The following is a 13,623-nucleotide window of genomic DNA, read 5'->3' on the forward strand; positions in this document are numbered from 1 at the left end:
ATCTCAAGCCACAGCAGGTCTGAGCCTCACGCTCTCCGCAGTCAGACACACTCCCTCTGGAAGCAGCCTCATGAAGTCACCGTAAATGAACGGGGCACAAAACTCACCTGCGGGTACGCTGAGCCAGGCACCGGGAAGACAGCTGGGCGTGGCATGTGCTGGATAGTGTGTCCAATATACTGGGGATTACAGGGGATGTGAGTCTGAAGGGTGGTGTAAGGGTGGAGGCCCTGTGTGTGCGTGTGTGCCATTGCCGGCCCTGCCATGGTATGCTGCTGGTACATGGTCGACCCCACAGAGATCACCGGCATGACTGTTGCTGCGGCAGTTACCGCAGCTGCCACTGTTACAGTGGTCGGCTCAGAGGTCACCCGGTTGTCTGTCAACCCACGCGCTGCTTCAGAGGCAGCCCGTGCGCCGCTGGCACTGCAGCCAGTGGCACCTTCTCTCTGGGCTGGGGTCCCACCAACAGTCTGTTCATAAAGCCAGTACCACTGGTGAGCTACTTCAAAGAGGACTTCTGGGTACACGCCACCTCCTTTGGCTGCCTCTTCTACTGCCATACAGGCCTTTTCCAGCATCAGATTGTCCTGGGGGCAGTGAAAGAAAAGCAGAAGTGAAGAATGCAAAACCAGAAACACAAGAAGGCAAAACTACAACAGGAGGAAAGTATAAGGCACTCTAAAATGACTGGCACTATGGGGAACAGATAGATCACAACTATGCAGCAGAATAACCAGAACTATTCATTAAAGATAAAAGAAATCCACAGAACTGGGATTAAGGCTGTTCAGTAGCACAGAAGAGCCAATCCCACAAGTAACAGCACATCCTTGATGCTGGAAATCAGCTTGCACTAGCCAGCCCCCACATGATGCTCACCTGTTCCTTACACTGCACCAGAGCCCTCTGGATCTCGTTTGGGTTCAGGGCATGGGCATGGGGCAGGCAGCTGAGTGCCAGTTCAGCAGCTGCCCGCACCATGTTGGAGTCTCTGGCCCGTGAAGCTCTGTCTGCCAATGATGCCACCTCTGGGGGAGTCAGATGTCCGTCCCAACACTCCACCAAGATGTTCAAGGCTGCGCTACCAATCTCCATGGCCTGCCCTAAGAGGAAGAGAGAAGACTCTCACACCACTGTATGCCCAGCGCAGTTCCAGTCAGCCTTCCCTCCACAAGAGGTGCACTCCTCACTTCCTTCAGGGGCAGCGACAGAGCCCAGTTGCTCCCCTTAGGCTTCAAGTCAAATTTAGGCTCCTCCTCCCAAAACACGGGACAGGTAATAGGCGAGCAGTGAGTGAGGGCACCATTATTGAAGTTAAGCTAAAGATGCATTTGAGGCAGTGAGAGGAACTGCTATAGCTGATTTTAGCACCCACAAACCACAGCCTGGACTGTCGCTCTATTTCCATGATATCAGGAAAACATGAATTTTCAAGGGTGTGTTTTTCAGGCTCTAGAAGCCACATGGATAGAAAGCAGGTAGTAGGTCTGGGTGCAAACAGGAGGAGGAGGAAAGTGAAATGCTGAACACAGCCAAAGAGTGTGTTCAAACTTGACAAATGTCTGTCTCTTCAGCAGACCCCTGAAGGAGAAGTTAAGACCAGTCTCTGTGTGAGAAGTGGTCTATGGTTCTAAAGACTGAAGCATGTTGCAGTACAAACAAGAAGAAACAGGTTGCAAGAACTTTGCAGGCCAAAACAAGCACCACTGTGTAAAATTACTGGTGCTCAGCTTGTACTGCCAGATGTGCCAGCAGCTTACATGGCTACCACAGCACATCAGCATCACCATTTTGGGGCATAAGCTTGCCTCCCTCCCCTCCTTCCTGCCCAAAAGCAAGCTTCCCGATAAAGTTTTGCTGTAACCTGTAATCCAAGAGACATGGGAGGAGTAAGTTCGAGAGAGCCAGTTGGGAGACACAAAGTTGTGCAGCCCTAGTGCATACAGCCCAATCTCGAAGGCGCAGAGATGAAGGTTGCGGTGTGGTCCCTGGTGCCCACCACTGGAGGAAGGGTGGGTGAAGATGGAGGTACTGCTGTTTCCACCTGCTTTGATAAGGACTGTCTTGGCCAATTCAAAGTAGAAGTGAGCAGCTGCCTCTGAGGGCTGGTTTGGGACATGAGGAGCATGGCTTTCCAGCCGTCTTCCTTTATACCTAGAACGAAAAGACAGAAGAACCTTTCAGACAGCAGCAAGTACCCTAAGTTCACTAGCTGGAGTGCAGAGTTCCTGTCTTTACGGTCCAGAAGAAACAAAGCAAATGCCCCCAAGGAAGTACTTCCTGATGCACATGTGCTAGCTCCCTGACATCAGGCCTAGAGGTTGCCTCCGTGCATTGGTATTATTCATTACCTGCCAACTTCCACAGTCTTTGCACGGGCTCCCCCACTGGCTCTCCTACTGCCACTGGAAGAGGAAGAACCCAGCGAATCACTCGAAGAACTGCTGATGCTGTCGCTGTCCTGTCCTCTGCCCCAGGATGTTGTTGCCCATCCCCCACGTAGTGGACGCCGACTGAGTGTTGGAGAACTGTCAGAGGTGGTTTCAGGAGCACTGCTGTCAATACTAGCCATGCCTACAACACCAGAACCAACACAGTAGTGTCACCAGGGTTGGTAAATGTAATGTCGGCAGGTAAACTCCTACCCACATCACCTACAGTCCCAACTAAGATCAGTCATGTCAGTGACAGACAGCCTTACAGCTGCCAGGCATTCTTTGCAAATTAAGAGAGATTAGATTAGTGAGTTTGACCACAGATATCAGTGTCATTTTGCAGTTCTCAGATTAAAAAGCAGAAGAGTTCAAGAACAATGCATCTTTATTTCCCCCTTCACACCATCCCAGACCCTCACTCCATCTGCCAAGCTTCGTGGCAGAGTATAGCAACAAGAAGTAAATATACATACAAAGTAAAGTTCCACAGATTGTATGAGTATGAAGAAAACCCTTCTGGCATGTGCTGCACAATTTACACAAAGGTTCTCCACATCCTCAGCCTCTAACTTATACCCTTCCCAAGAGAAGTGTAGAGAGGCAGCAGCTCCTCTGAATTTGTTTCTGGACCCTGGAGCACAATGCTCTGCTCCCAGAGTCCAGCAATCATTCACCTCTAGGTATCTAATCCATCACCGAGAACATATCTGGTGTGAGAAAGGTATGGTAACTTGCCATACAGAAGGGGGCAGGAATTCTGTGGAGCAAAACCTAATTTTCTCCATGCCAAACACCTCAAAGACAATCAACTGCTTCTGTAGTACAGGAAAGGCTGACAAGTGGAATGCAAGAGCAAAGGAATTGCTGAAACCCCAGCAGGCTGCCTAGCATGGCACTAGATTCTGTATGAACTAGTCAGTTCCTACCTGTGTGTTTCTTCTTCTGCCTGACAGGCGAACCCCAGCATCTCCCATTGTATCCACCTCGGTTTCCAAGGGCCAGACGACTGGGGACCTTTCCCTCTTGTTTCAAGACAGTGGCCTCTGTAGCTGGCTCACAAGGGGACCTCTGAGAGCTCTCTGCATAAACAAGACAGCAACAAGGTAAACATTATGATTTGTTTCTGTATCTCTAAAACCAGATGTGGCCATTTAAAAGATATAAACATCAAAATATGCAAGATTTTTATAAAATGAGTGGTATTTATGAGCAGGATAATCTCAGTTTTCTTTCAGTACTAAGCATATCATCCGATACCAGGCCAAGAACATTTAACCTTAACAACTCAAGATTTGGAAAATTTGCTGCAACTACGGAAAAATTTTAGAATAAAAATGCCCCAGCAACCCTAACTTCATTGCAGTCATCCTCAGCTAGTATTGATCTCTTTGGGAAGAGCATCTGCTTTCCACCAAATGCTGCTGTATGTGATGTTTGCCACCAAAGTGGAGGCACAGCTTGAAGCAAACCACATTTGTCTCTAATGCCCTTCAGCAATCTCAGTTATTTATCTTGTATGAAGGTACCTGACTCGGTGTGTAACTTTTTGAAATCCTGCCCCTCTGTGATACAAACCTAAAAGATGGAGTAACAGTATTTTTACGCTAACTGGTTATAGACCTGGCTCAAGATAGGAAAACCTGAAAATGAGCTTGAATTTCTGTGCAACAAGAATGTGCACAGAAATGGATCCAGCCAAACAGATAATGAGGGAATGACATTCTAGTAACCACCAAGCAGCCAGATGGTAATATAATCACTCTGCTTCCCAAAACAGACAAAAATGTACAGTTCCAGTTTTGCACTGATAACAGAAGGGTTTCAGCATAGCCCTTACAAAGTTCCTCTTACCCTGTGCACTCTTCTCCACGAAGTTCTCAGGACTACTCTGGACTGCAGTGCTTACAGCAGCTTGCTGAGTGACAGAAGTCCCTGGAAGCTGCTGGATAGCTGCAGTGGACTGGGCACCGTGTTTGGAAGGAGATTTTTGATTTGCTACTGTAGGCTTGCTGGATGAGTAGAAGGAACTCAGAGTCTGTGGTTTGTGAGTTTGACTCTCTCTGTCCAGGAGTTTGTCTAAAATCTTTAACAGCAACGGGAAAAAAAAAAAATAAAAAATAAAAAAAAAAAAAATGCTTATTCTCTAGAAAGTACGCATCATCTTCCTGCACTGAAGATCAGCAATACACAGTTTAGAGCCATGTGGTCTGTATTACTGAAGCAGCAAAGATTCATTCATACTCAGTAATATCCCCATTTTCACTTCAAATAGCCACTGGCTTTACTTGAAAAGCACCCAAAACTCACAATATAGTAGTAATTCTGGTACATCAGGGACAGAATGGAGGACTCTATATTTAGTTCTGCCAGTCATTAGAAGTTCTTGTTTAAGTCACCAAAATTCTGTGCTCATCATTCAAAAAAAATCCTGTCATACCATTACTGAGAAACTGGTAAAGCCACTACAGAAACTGCCTTCTATCAGCCTACAATAACACCTTCTTGTCCTTATTTATTACGTAATATGGGAACAATGCATGACCACATTTTATGGGTTTGTCCATTTCTACTGTTCATTCTCCATACAAAATGAACACCGTGAGTGTAACAGAGCATTTATCTGAAGTTAACTGATATCACAGCGTCCCTGTTATTCCCTGGAGAACAGTATAGCAAAAGTGCTTCTCCTTTAGGAGGCAGAAAGACACTAATAATAATCTTGCTGGGTAGAAGGATTTCTGAATATAAAAGATTAATGAAACCCTTCCTGAAGTTTCAGCAGTTTTTGATTTTTTTTCCTCCCTTGGGGTGGAAGGGCAGAGTTTTACTATCTCTCTTGCATGGGAAATTAAGGCACAGGTAGACTGAACTAGTATATCAAAGAGGTGTGAGGCTAAGAAACAAAGGCTTTGCTAGATAACGCTGTTCTGCAAGCCAATATCCCTGCAGCAAAACAGAATCAATCCCCAGACCTCACAGAGACTGCACACTGAAAACCCCTGAGACAAAGGACTTGTTTTAGCAGGTAAGCAAATGCATTAAAAGCAGTGAGAACGCATCTCCTGATTGGACCTTAAGAAACCTATGGAAAGAGTGCCTCTTCCAGGTCAATGCACACTGCACAATCAGATTTTGCATCAGTGGAAGAATATAAATACCACAACATAGCTTGTAAATCATCAGTACATGACACAGCAACTTACCCTCGCTAGGAAAATGATCAAATCCATCAAAACCCAAACATGGTTTGCTCTGCATCTCCCTCTCCCCTTTTAAAGGGAAACTCACCTTCTTCAGCTTAGACTGATCATCCTTGTAAGTAATCATCAAGGCTAGTGCCAGATCCCCTTTCTCCCTTCGGGTGCCTTCACACAACAGAGGATGTTCTGCTTCACTGACAGTTGTTTTCATGCCTGCAGGCCAGAAACGAGGGGATGAAGAGACAAGGGAGCCCATGGAACTACAGCACATCCTGAGCATTATCTATACCTCAGACTATTTTATTCACCTCACTGTCACAGGCAAAAGAAAATTTTTCCCCTATTTTTCTGTTAACTTCAGAAATAGATCGTGATTAAACAGGAGCTGCTGTCTTTTCCCCAGAATACTAAGCTTGCTACAACTGTCAGAACAACTAGATCCTAATATGCCACAGGAAGAGAGTCCAGGCAAGCCCACAACTCCATCTTGAAACAAACTCTTCCGGTTTCTGCAGATGCTACAAGCCAGCATTCCCACACCATAAAGAACTCATCTTCCTCCTTTCAGAGATGAGGCAACAGAGGACAGGCCTTGTTTAATTCATTCTATTCCTTTTTGCATGCTGCTTTAAAACAGGCATACAGTTATTGTCAAAATAATATATATAATCACTGCTTTGTTGCTGAAGCTAATAAATGAAGCAAGATTCCAGTGTTATACTAAGATCCTGAATTATATGATAATGCTTGAGAGTACTTCTGCTAGTCTTCCACTATCATTGTCTAGCCTCTTCTGAAATGATTGCCTTTTGTTCTCTGAAACTGTCCATCTCCATTAAAGCCCAGGCAATACATCTTCTGCGACAAAAGAACAAGAAGAAAGCTAAAATTCATGTTACCACTTTAACATTCAGTTCCTGTCCCATATCTCCCTTCCATTTTCCCAGCTTTGCAAAGGCACCTCAACCCTGGCATGAAGAATCCTTCTGCATCTGGTTCTGACAAATCATGCAAACACTTTAATTTCTGCACCAAACTGGAATGAACTACTAACTCCCATCATCCAAAACGAGGCAGGATACAGAACACAGATGAAGAAAGACCTTTCTTGTAGAAGATTCTTACCAAGGGCAGCAACAGCTGCCTCAAAACCAAGCTCTTCGTCTCCAGGCATTTCATTATTCCAATTACGGCTTGGGGGTCTAGAGCCTGTGGGAGAAACCACTGAAAGAAGACAACAGAATTAGTGCTTCAACTTTCAAAACTAGGATCTCATAGCAAAAGCCATTTCTGAGAGCTTTCTGAACTTGCAGAGCTTTCTGTGGTCCTATTCCTAGCCTTGTATCAGCTTCAAGACCACAGCACTGTTTCGGGTTTTTTTCCCCTTTCTCTCTGTAAACTCAGAAAGCTGCAAACCAGGCAGGTATATTGCCGAGTCAGCCTTCTAATCCCAGGTTGTTGTGTTCTTTTTTAAATACTAGATTTACATTAGCTTCCTCTGAATATAACCAGCATAAGAGTAGAAAAGTCAGTCATTTATAACTATTTTACAAACACACACAAAGAGCTGAAATGTGGTAAGTTTCCAGTTGTTTTCAAACGTAAGCAGAAGCAGAGACAGTTCCATTGGGGCACAAAGTATCTCTAAAGCAACATGGAGAGAAGTGCAAGCAACAGTATGTGAAGGATCAAGATTAGGTTGTTCTTATACAGAAGACAGTTTCTCTTTGAAAACCCCTCAAGACCTGGCATCTCAGAACATGCCCTTCACACACTCAAGCCAATGCAGACAGTACCTGGAGTACACAGGACGTCAAATATAAAGCTAGCCAACATCAGAGGCAGGACAGGACGGTAATCACATAGTGTCCCTTCTCGCAGTTCTTCAGCTCTTCCTCGAATAGTGTTCATCTCATTAGTGCCCAAGGGAATCTTCTTCAAGAGGGCTACAATCTCAGACTCCTGATACGCCAGCTTCACCTGATAGTATCCACAAGGAAACAGAAGAAGCTGTCATCAGTCCAGGCCCTGTGGGCAGTGGACCATTTTTCCTTATATGTAAAGTACAGCAATAGTTTTTATTGGATCATTAAATCATAGCAACCCTTAGGACCCTAGCCACCTTTACCATTCTCTCCACACTAAACACCAATTTCCAAATCTAATACAAGTCTTGTCTCGTATTTATATGCAATTTTTTTACTCAAATTATCACTCTTGAGCTGCATACAGAAAAAAAATGCATCAGCTTTCATGAGAACATCAGGAGAAGCATTTGACTGAATTTGAGACAACAGAGACTGACTGGCAGAAGAATGGGTATGGGGTGGCAGCATGCATGCCACTACCATGTGCCATTCCTGCATTCTCTCCATTCTTAACATGTGAAAGTGATTGTTTTCTTTTAGGTAGCAAGTGACTGCCAATCTCATAATCTTCTAATCAGACAGTAAGAAGTACAGATAATTAGTGTAAGAAGTGTAGTTGGTGGATACCTAGCAACAACACACACCTCCAGGGACTGCAGAACCCTGCAGTGAAAAGCAAGGTGGCTGCAAATCACACAGACAAGGTCTCAGCTGGACGGTCTTTTTTTCTAAACAGGAAGCCTAATAGTAATCAAGCAGTGTCCAAAATAATATGCCTGCACAGTGCATATGTTCACTTGCCAATGAATGAGATATCAGCAAGAGCAAGAATTTTCGAACATGTAACCATTGCACCAATTCACCCTAAGGAATAAGTTTCAAACTTATTCACCAATGCAAATATGGACAATTCCATTTACAAACGGCTTTATTTTCCCCAGATTAGCCAAGCAAACTGGAAACATATTTAAGATAAGAACTAAGTTGTTCTAATCGAAATAATCTATTCATAAAAGATTTTGTACTCATTTAAATATTTTCAAGCCTGTAGTTTTGACTGAAATCAAAGGTCTGTTAGCACATGAGGTCTGAGCTTCCTACCAATGAAGGTAACACCAGATGAAGTGATATTTCTAATTATTTTTCTGGCAGATCAACGTGTGCTAATGGGATGTGCACACAATCCATTTAGTCCTGCTGCAGTCAATTTTAAGGGAACATATAAAAGCATAACCAACCTTCAGGAGTTGAAATGGAAACCACATGAGCAAAAGCATTCAAGCAGAACAATGTTGCTTATGGATACTGCCTCTTTGAGATATTTCATACCTCCAGAGCCTTTGTAGAGGCAGGTGGTCTCTGCAGCTCCAGAGCAAACATTCCTATGCAGAAGGCCAGGTTGTGGTACTCCAGCCGCTCACTCAACACAGTCAGCAAGAAAGCAGCTTTAGACAAGGTGTTGGTTGCCATCCATGTCTGCTTGCTGGTTGATACCTTGTTCTTTTTGCCCTGTTCAAGGAGGAATTTGTCACAGGACACTTTCCTTAAACATCCTAAATGATTCTATGCTTGTCCTCTTACCCTTTGCAATAACCAGTAGACAGAAGAAAGAATAAAACACATTTAAATTTTATTCCCTTTGCTGAGGAATCACAAATCCCAGTGGTTACTGATGAACATGATTACTTCCCCTATCTCACTGCAGCACAACACAGTGGAAGAGCTGGCCTGTTGATAAGACATATGTCCACTATTGGACTGATGCTGTGTAGGCAGATGTTGCATGCCTGTCCCTTCCAAGGGAACCCTGCCATACAACAAACACTGCTTAGTGCCACTACGAGTGATTTTCCAGAAGTTTATGCTTATTTCTTTCCTCTCCAACCCTCTATCCTGAAACAGCAAAACTTCTAACATTTCCAGTGGTGAACATTATGAAATAGGAGAGTAAGGTTTTGGAGAGAATCACAAGAAAGAGGGTCATCTGCACAGAACTCCACAAAAATTTAGACTTCTTATGGCTGCTGTATAATCTCATAGCACACAGTAGCAGGTATCTCTTAAACAAAACACCCTTTGAAGCTGATATTAAATAGGGTGTTTTGTTCAATTGATTTAAAAGATTCCTAAAGGAGCTGCAGCTTTTAACAGACAAACCAAGCTTCTCTCTGAAGCACAAGGAAAAGTGAAGAAGCTTTTAACTAAACTCCAGTTTCTGAAGACTCCAAGTCCTGCTGAATGGCCTCTTATTTTCTTTCTTCCTTTTATTCACCCACACACACAGTGATCAGACACATTAATGACATCCAGAGAAGTTCAACCCAGAGGAAGCATCAGCAAAGGGCCCTGAATCACAGCAAATCAGAAATGCCTGGGAATGCTGTTGTATCCATCCCATATATTCCTTCTAACTTACTCTCTACCCCCAAAACAAGACAAGCTCTCTCTCTACCTTAGTTGGTGGCTGCTCCACTTTGAGATCTGGAGGGTTGGCCAGCAGGTCCCTGGCGAGTTCTACCGTTAAGCGGCATGCTTCATTACTGTATCCATGTGCATACAGGGCCTCTGCACAGGCAAACAGGACCTGCAAGAAAAAACAGTCATATTCAAACCATACTCCCCCAGGCTGGAGCTAGGCTGCTCAAACCACTTGTTGCAAAGACTCTGCAAGCACAATTCACAATTAACTTCAGCAGCAGGTGTTCTCAGAGTCCTCCTTGCCTGGACCTTCAAGACCATGCCTTTAAGCACGCCCCTAAAAAGCCTTTTATTCCATGATTAAGTCCCATCCTCCCTCCAAGTGCTATAAGAGATTAGAGAATAACTCAAAAAATCCTAAAACCCAAACTGACTGACTGTAACTATTTCCACGCATCTCCATTTCAGCTGCTTCCTCATATAGGTGCAAGCTCTAAACATATTTTGAGGTTATTACAGGAATGTGACACAGTCTATTTAGATTGCCTCTGGCTTTCCAGAGAATTTCTGCTTACATGGTTGGATTTAAAATTTTCCTGCTGGGTATGTCTCAGTCTTACTTCTTTTTCATTTCAGCTCAATTTTGCCATTTCCAAGAGTGAGACTAGGTAAAAAGCACACACTGTTTTGCCTAAATTTGTAAATCTTGGAGTGTGAGATGGGACCAGCTAAAACTGGGACACACTTGAAGTTAGCACAGAAATAGGGAGTCAAGCCTGTGGGAAAGAGACATGTGTGATACCACGGCATTAAGACTGTAGATACCTTATGATACAATGGGTTATGACGACATTATAATTAAGCACTTGATTTAATAACATAGTAGGTTAAGTGTGACAGTTAGGAGGGTGGCAACACCATGATGTATACAATACATAAAACTGCAAAACAGTGTTTTAAACTAGATTCAGCTCACCTCCATCCGGTTCTCCTGCTCCAGAGGCTTTATACCAGCAAATATATCCTGCTCTTCTTCATTTCCCCCTTCAGCTTTGTCATCATCTTCCTTGGCTACCTCTTGTGGATTCAGATAGTATACCTGGTAATCATCATCCTCTTCTCCATCATCTCCTCCCCCTGCTGCACCATTCTCTCCCACTTCTTCTGGCTTCAGGCTCACACCACCACTGTTCTCATCTGCAGAAGGCAGGTCGTCATCACCACTACCCATTTCCCCCACAGGATCCTTGGGTGATTTCTTGGCCATGGAACTGTTCCTGACACTGGGCTCAGGTCCCTCAGAGAAGTACACCCCACCGTCCTCCTCAAAGGTGTCCCTGTAGCTCCTGCTCAGTGGGCTTTCTGTAAAACTAAACGTGTTACTAGCTTCTGCCCCCAGAGCCAAGCTGCTGTCATCCAGGCTCATCTCTGCCAAGTCCGGCTCCAGAGAGCTGTCTTCACTGCTCATGCGGCGTTTCCCACTATGTTTACTGGTCAAGCCTTTGCTCACTGGCAACTTTGCTTTGCCCACTGCAGTCTTATACACAGCTTTATCACCTTCTGCTGAAAGTCGTCTCAGAACCCTCTGTGGCGTTTCAGAGACAACTTTCCGCTTTCCAGTAAGTTCCTTCGGACGAACTGCTGGCTCCTGGGGAGAGGGACGCAGCCTGTCCCCAGGTTGCAGACATGGTCCCCCAGGCTCCTGTCCATGGGTTCTACCAGCCTCACAGGCAGTTTCTGCACACTGCAACCGGCAGCTCCTCTGCTGAATGGCCTTTACCCAACAGAATGAGTTCTTCTTGTCAGTGCTGCTGTACGTGATCCCAGGAATGGGATAAGCTTCCTCCCAATTGAAGTAACAGGCTTCCACAGCTGGCTTGAAACCCTGGAAGAGCTTCTCCAATGACTTCTTGTGCTGACCTCTTTTAACATTATCTATGACTTTCAGCTGCCACTGTCTGAGCTGTGAGCAAAGGTCCCTGCGCCTAAGAGAAGACATAAGAGGACAGGTTAGAAAGCAGACACAAAATGCACCTGCGACAAACTACCTCTTAACCCACAGAACACCTCCTCCTTTTGGTCAGAAACATCTTATGCTGAATTAAGTATAGACAGCATTCATAAGAAGACAGGCTGAAAAAAGGAAACAGGTATATTAACAACCAAGTCCTAGACAGGCCCATGATACAGAAACAAAACGTGAACAGTACCAACATGAAAGCACAACACAAACTTGGAGGTTTAAAATTAAATACTGTCTGCCCTGTTTGCTTATCTGCTCCAAATAAGGTATTAGTGATGTGAGCCTCAGCAGTCTGAGACCAGTGAGTGCCATGGGGAAGTACTCTTGGAAATGTTCATAAAACAGCTTGCGGCAGCTGTGAAACAGCCCTGTGAAGAACTCTAGTCAAGACATTCACAAGTGCAATCTAAACAGCCTACTCAGGGAAGCACAATGCCAGACAGGACCAGCTAATCTACCTCCCAGGCACTTACCTCTTTACCCTGATATGCCTATCTAGAACCCAACAATTTCATTCAGGCTTTAACACGCTGTCCTTGGGAGACTAAACTGTTGCAAGCCATATGCACAGAACAAGCAAGACAAAAATAATTTATGTTCAAATAACTCTGAGGAAGAAGCAAGCTGGTAGGGTTACATAGACTTAAATTACACCACAGTTAGTCCCATGCCCCATATTACCATGGGAAGAACAAAGCATTTCTGCATTTCCCAGTTCGAAATCTCATGTAGGGCCTAAGCATATGAGAAGAGTCTAAATGGATTACACGTTTGGGTGATCTAATTCAAGAAGAGGAAAAGACATTTCTAGAGATTGCACCAAATGTCTCAATCAACTGCCATCTTGTTTCTGCCACCGATTTCAGAGATCTGAGGTACAAGCCCAACACTTCAATCCTCTCAGATTTCCTATCAAAAGCAAAAGAATAAAAAATCACATCAAAACAGGGTGACCCAATTTAGGTGCAAAGGGTATTAGGACAAAAGGGGCTAAACAAAATGGACTGCTTCTATTTGTCCACTAAAGAAATTGATTAACAAGGGAGCAGACTGGCAGGCTTTAACCAAGGAGAGGATTTTCAGAAGGAAAAAGAAGAAGGGGGAACTACTCAGGAAAGGTAAGATAAGGATAAGAGCATGCAATTAATTAGGAATGAGGTAGCAAGTCTCCTTATGATTCACTGGAAAGAACATCAAGGATGGCTAGAAGAGGGTTCTTCTTGGTGACTATTCAAACACCAAGAGAATAGGTAATCAAGTGGGAACATTTCAATTATGCATGAGCTCAAGTAGGAGATCTGAAGAAACTTGAACTGTGCCAAATAACTCAAATGTGAATACACATAGCATAACTTCATACTATACTAAGAGCCAAAACCTTTTATGGGTTTTCTATGTGATCTGATTGATCTTTGTGTTTATTTTAAGCCTCATTCCCAGGTTCCTACAGTTTTTGATTTGTCTTAATCTCCTATATTTATCTACTTCATATTATAAACTGTACAAGACAGAAACTGCATCCATTCTAGTGTCCCTGATGTATCTGACCTAGATAGGGCATTTTATTAATGTTACACAACAATTCACAGAAAGCAAATCCTGTTAATGTGTAATTGTATTGAAAATACCATCCTGTTCTCGTTTGTTCTGAAAAACTTTTTCTGAGCATTTATAGC

The 13,623-nt window shown here is 44.0% G+C and overlaps 1 protein-coding gene across 3 annotated transcripts in view; it reads right to left on the bottom strand.

Moving 5' to 3' along the window:
• Positions 1 to 13,623, bottom strand: part of ZSWIM8 (zinc finger SWIM-type containing 8) — a 67,873-nt gene that overhangs the window by 8,657 nt on the left and 45,593 nt on the right. For all 3 annotated transcript variants that reach the window (XM_068399440.1, XM_068399439.1, XM_068399438.1), the window contains exons 10-21: positions 10,901 to 11,909; positions 9,959 to 10,090; positions 8,836 to 9,015; positions 7,435 to 7,618; positions 6,764 to 6,862; positions 5,727 to 5,851; positions 4,290 to 4,521; positions 3,365 to 3,517; positions 2,355 to 2,577; positions 1,868 to 2,157; positions 883 to 1,106; positions 108 to 590 (exon numbers count right to left, since the gene is read on the bottom strand). In XM_068399440.1, the coding sequence (XP_068255541.1) occupies positions 108 to 590; positions 883 to 1,106; positions 1,868 to 2,157; positions 2,355 to 2,577; positions 3,365 to 3,517; positions 4,290 to 4,521; positions 5,727 to 5,851; positions 6,764 to 6,862; positions 7,435 to 7,618; positions 8,836 to 9,015; positions 9,959 to 10,090; positions 10,901 to 11,909 (3,334 nt within the window). The remainder of the gene's footprint in view (positions 1 to 107; positions 591 to 882; positions 1,107 to 1,867; positions 2,158 to 2,354; positions 2,578 to 3,364; positions 3,518 to 4,289; positions 4,522 to 5,726; positions 5,852 to 6,763; positions 6,863 to 7,434; positions 7,619 to 8,835; positions 9,016 to 9,958; positions 10,091 to 10,900; positions 11,910 to 13,623) is intronic.

This window comes from Nyctibius grandis, chromosome 4 (genome assembly GCF_013368605.1).
Source record: "Nyctibius grandis isolate bNycGra1 chromosome 4, bNycGra1.pri, whole genome shotgun sequence".
Classification (NCBI taxonomy): domain Eukaryota; kingdom Metazoa; phylum Chordata; class Aves; order Nyctibiiformes; family Nyctibiidae; genus Nyctibius; species Nyctibius grandis.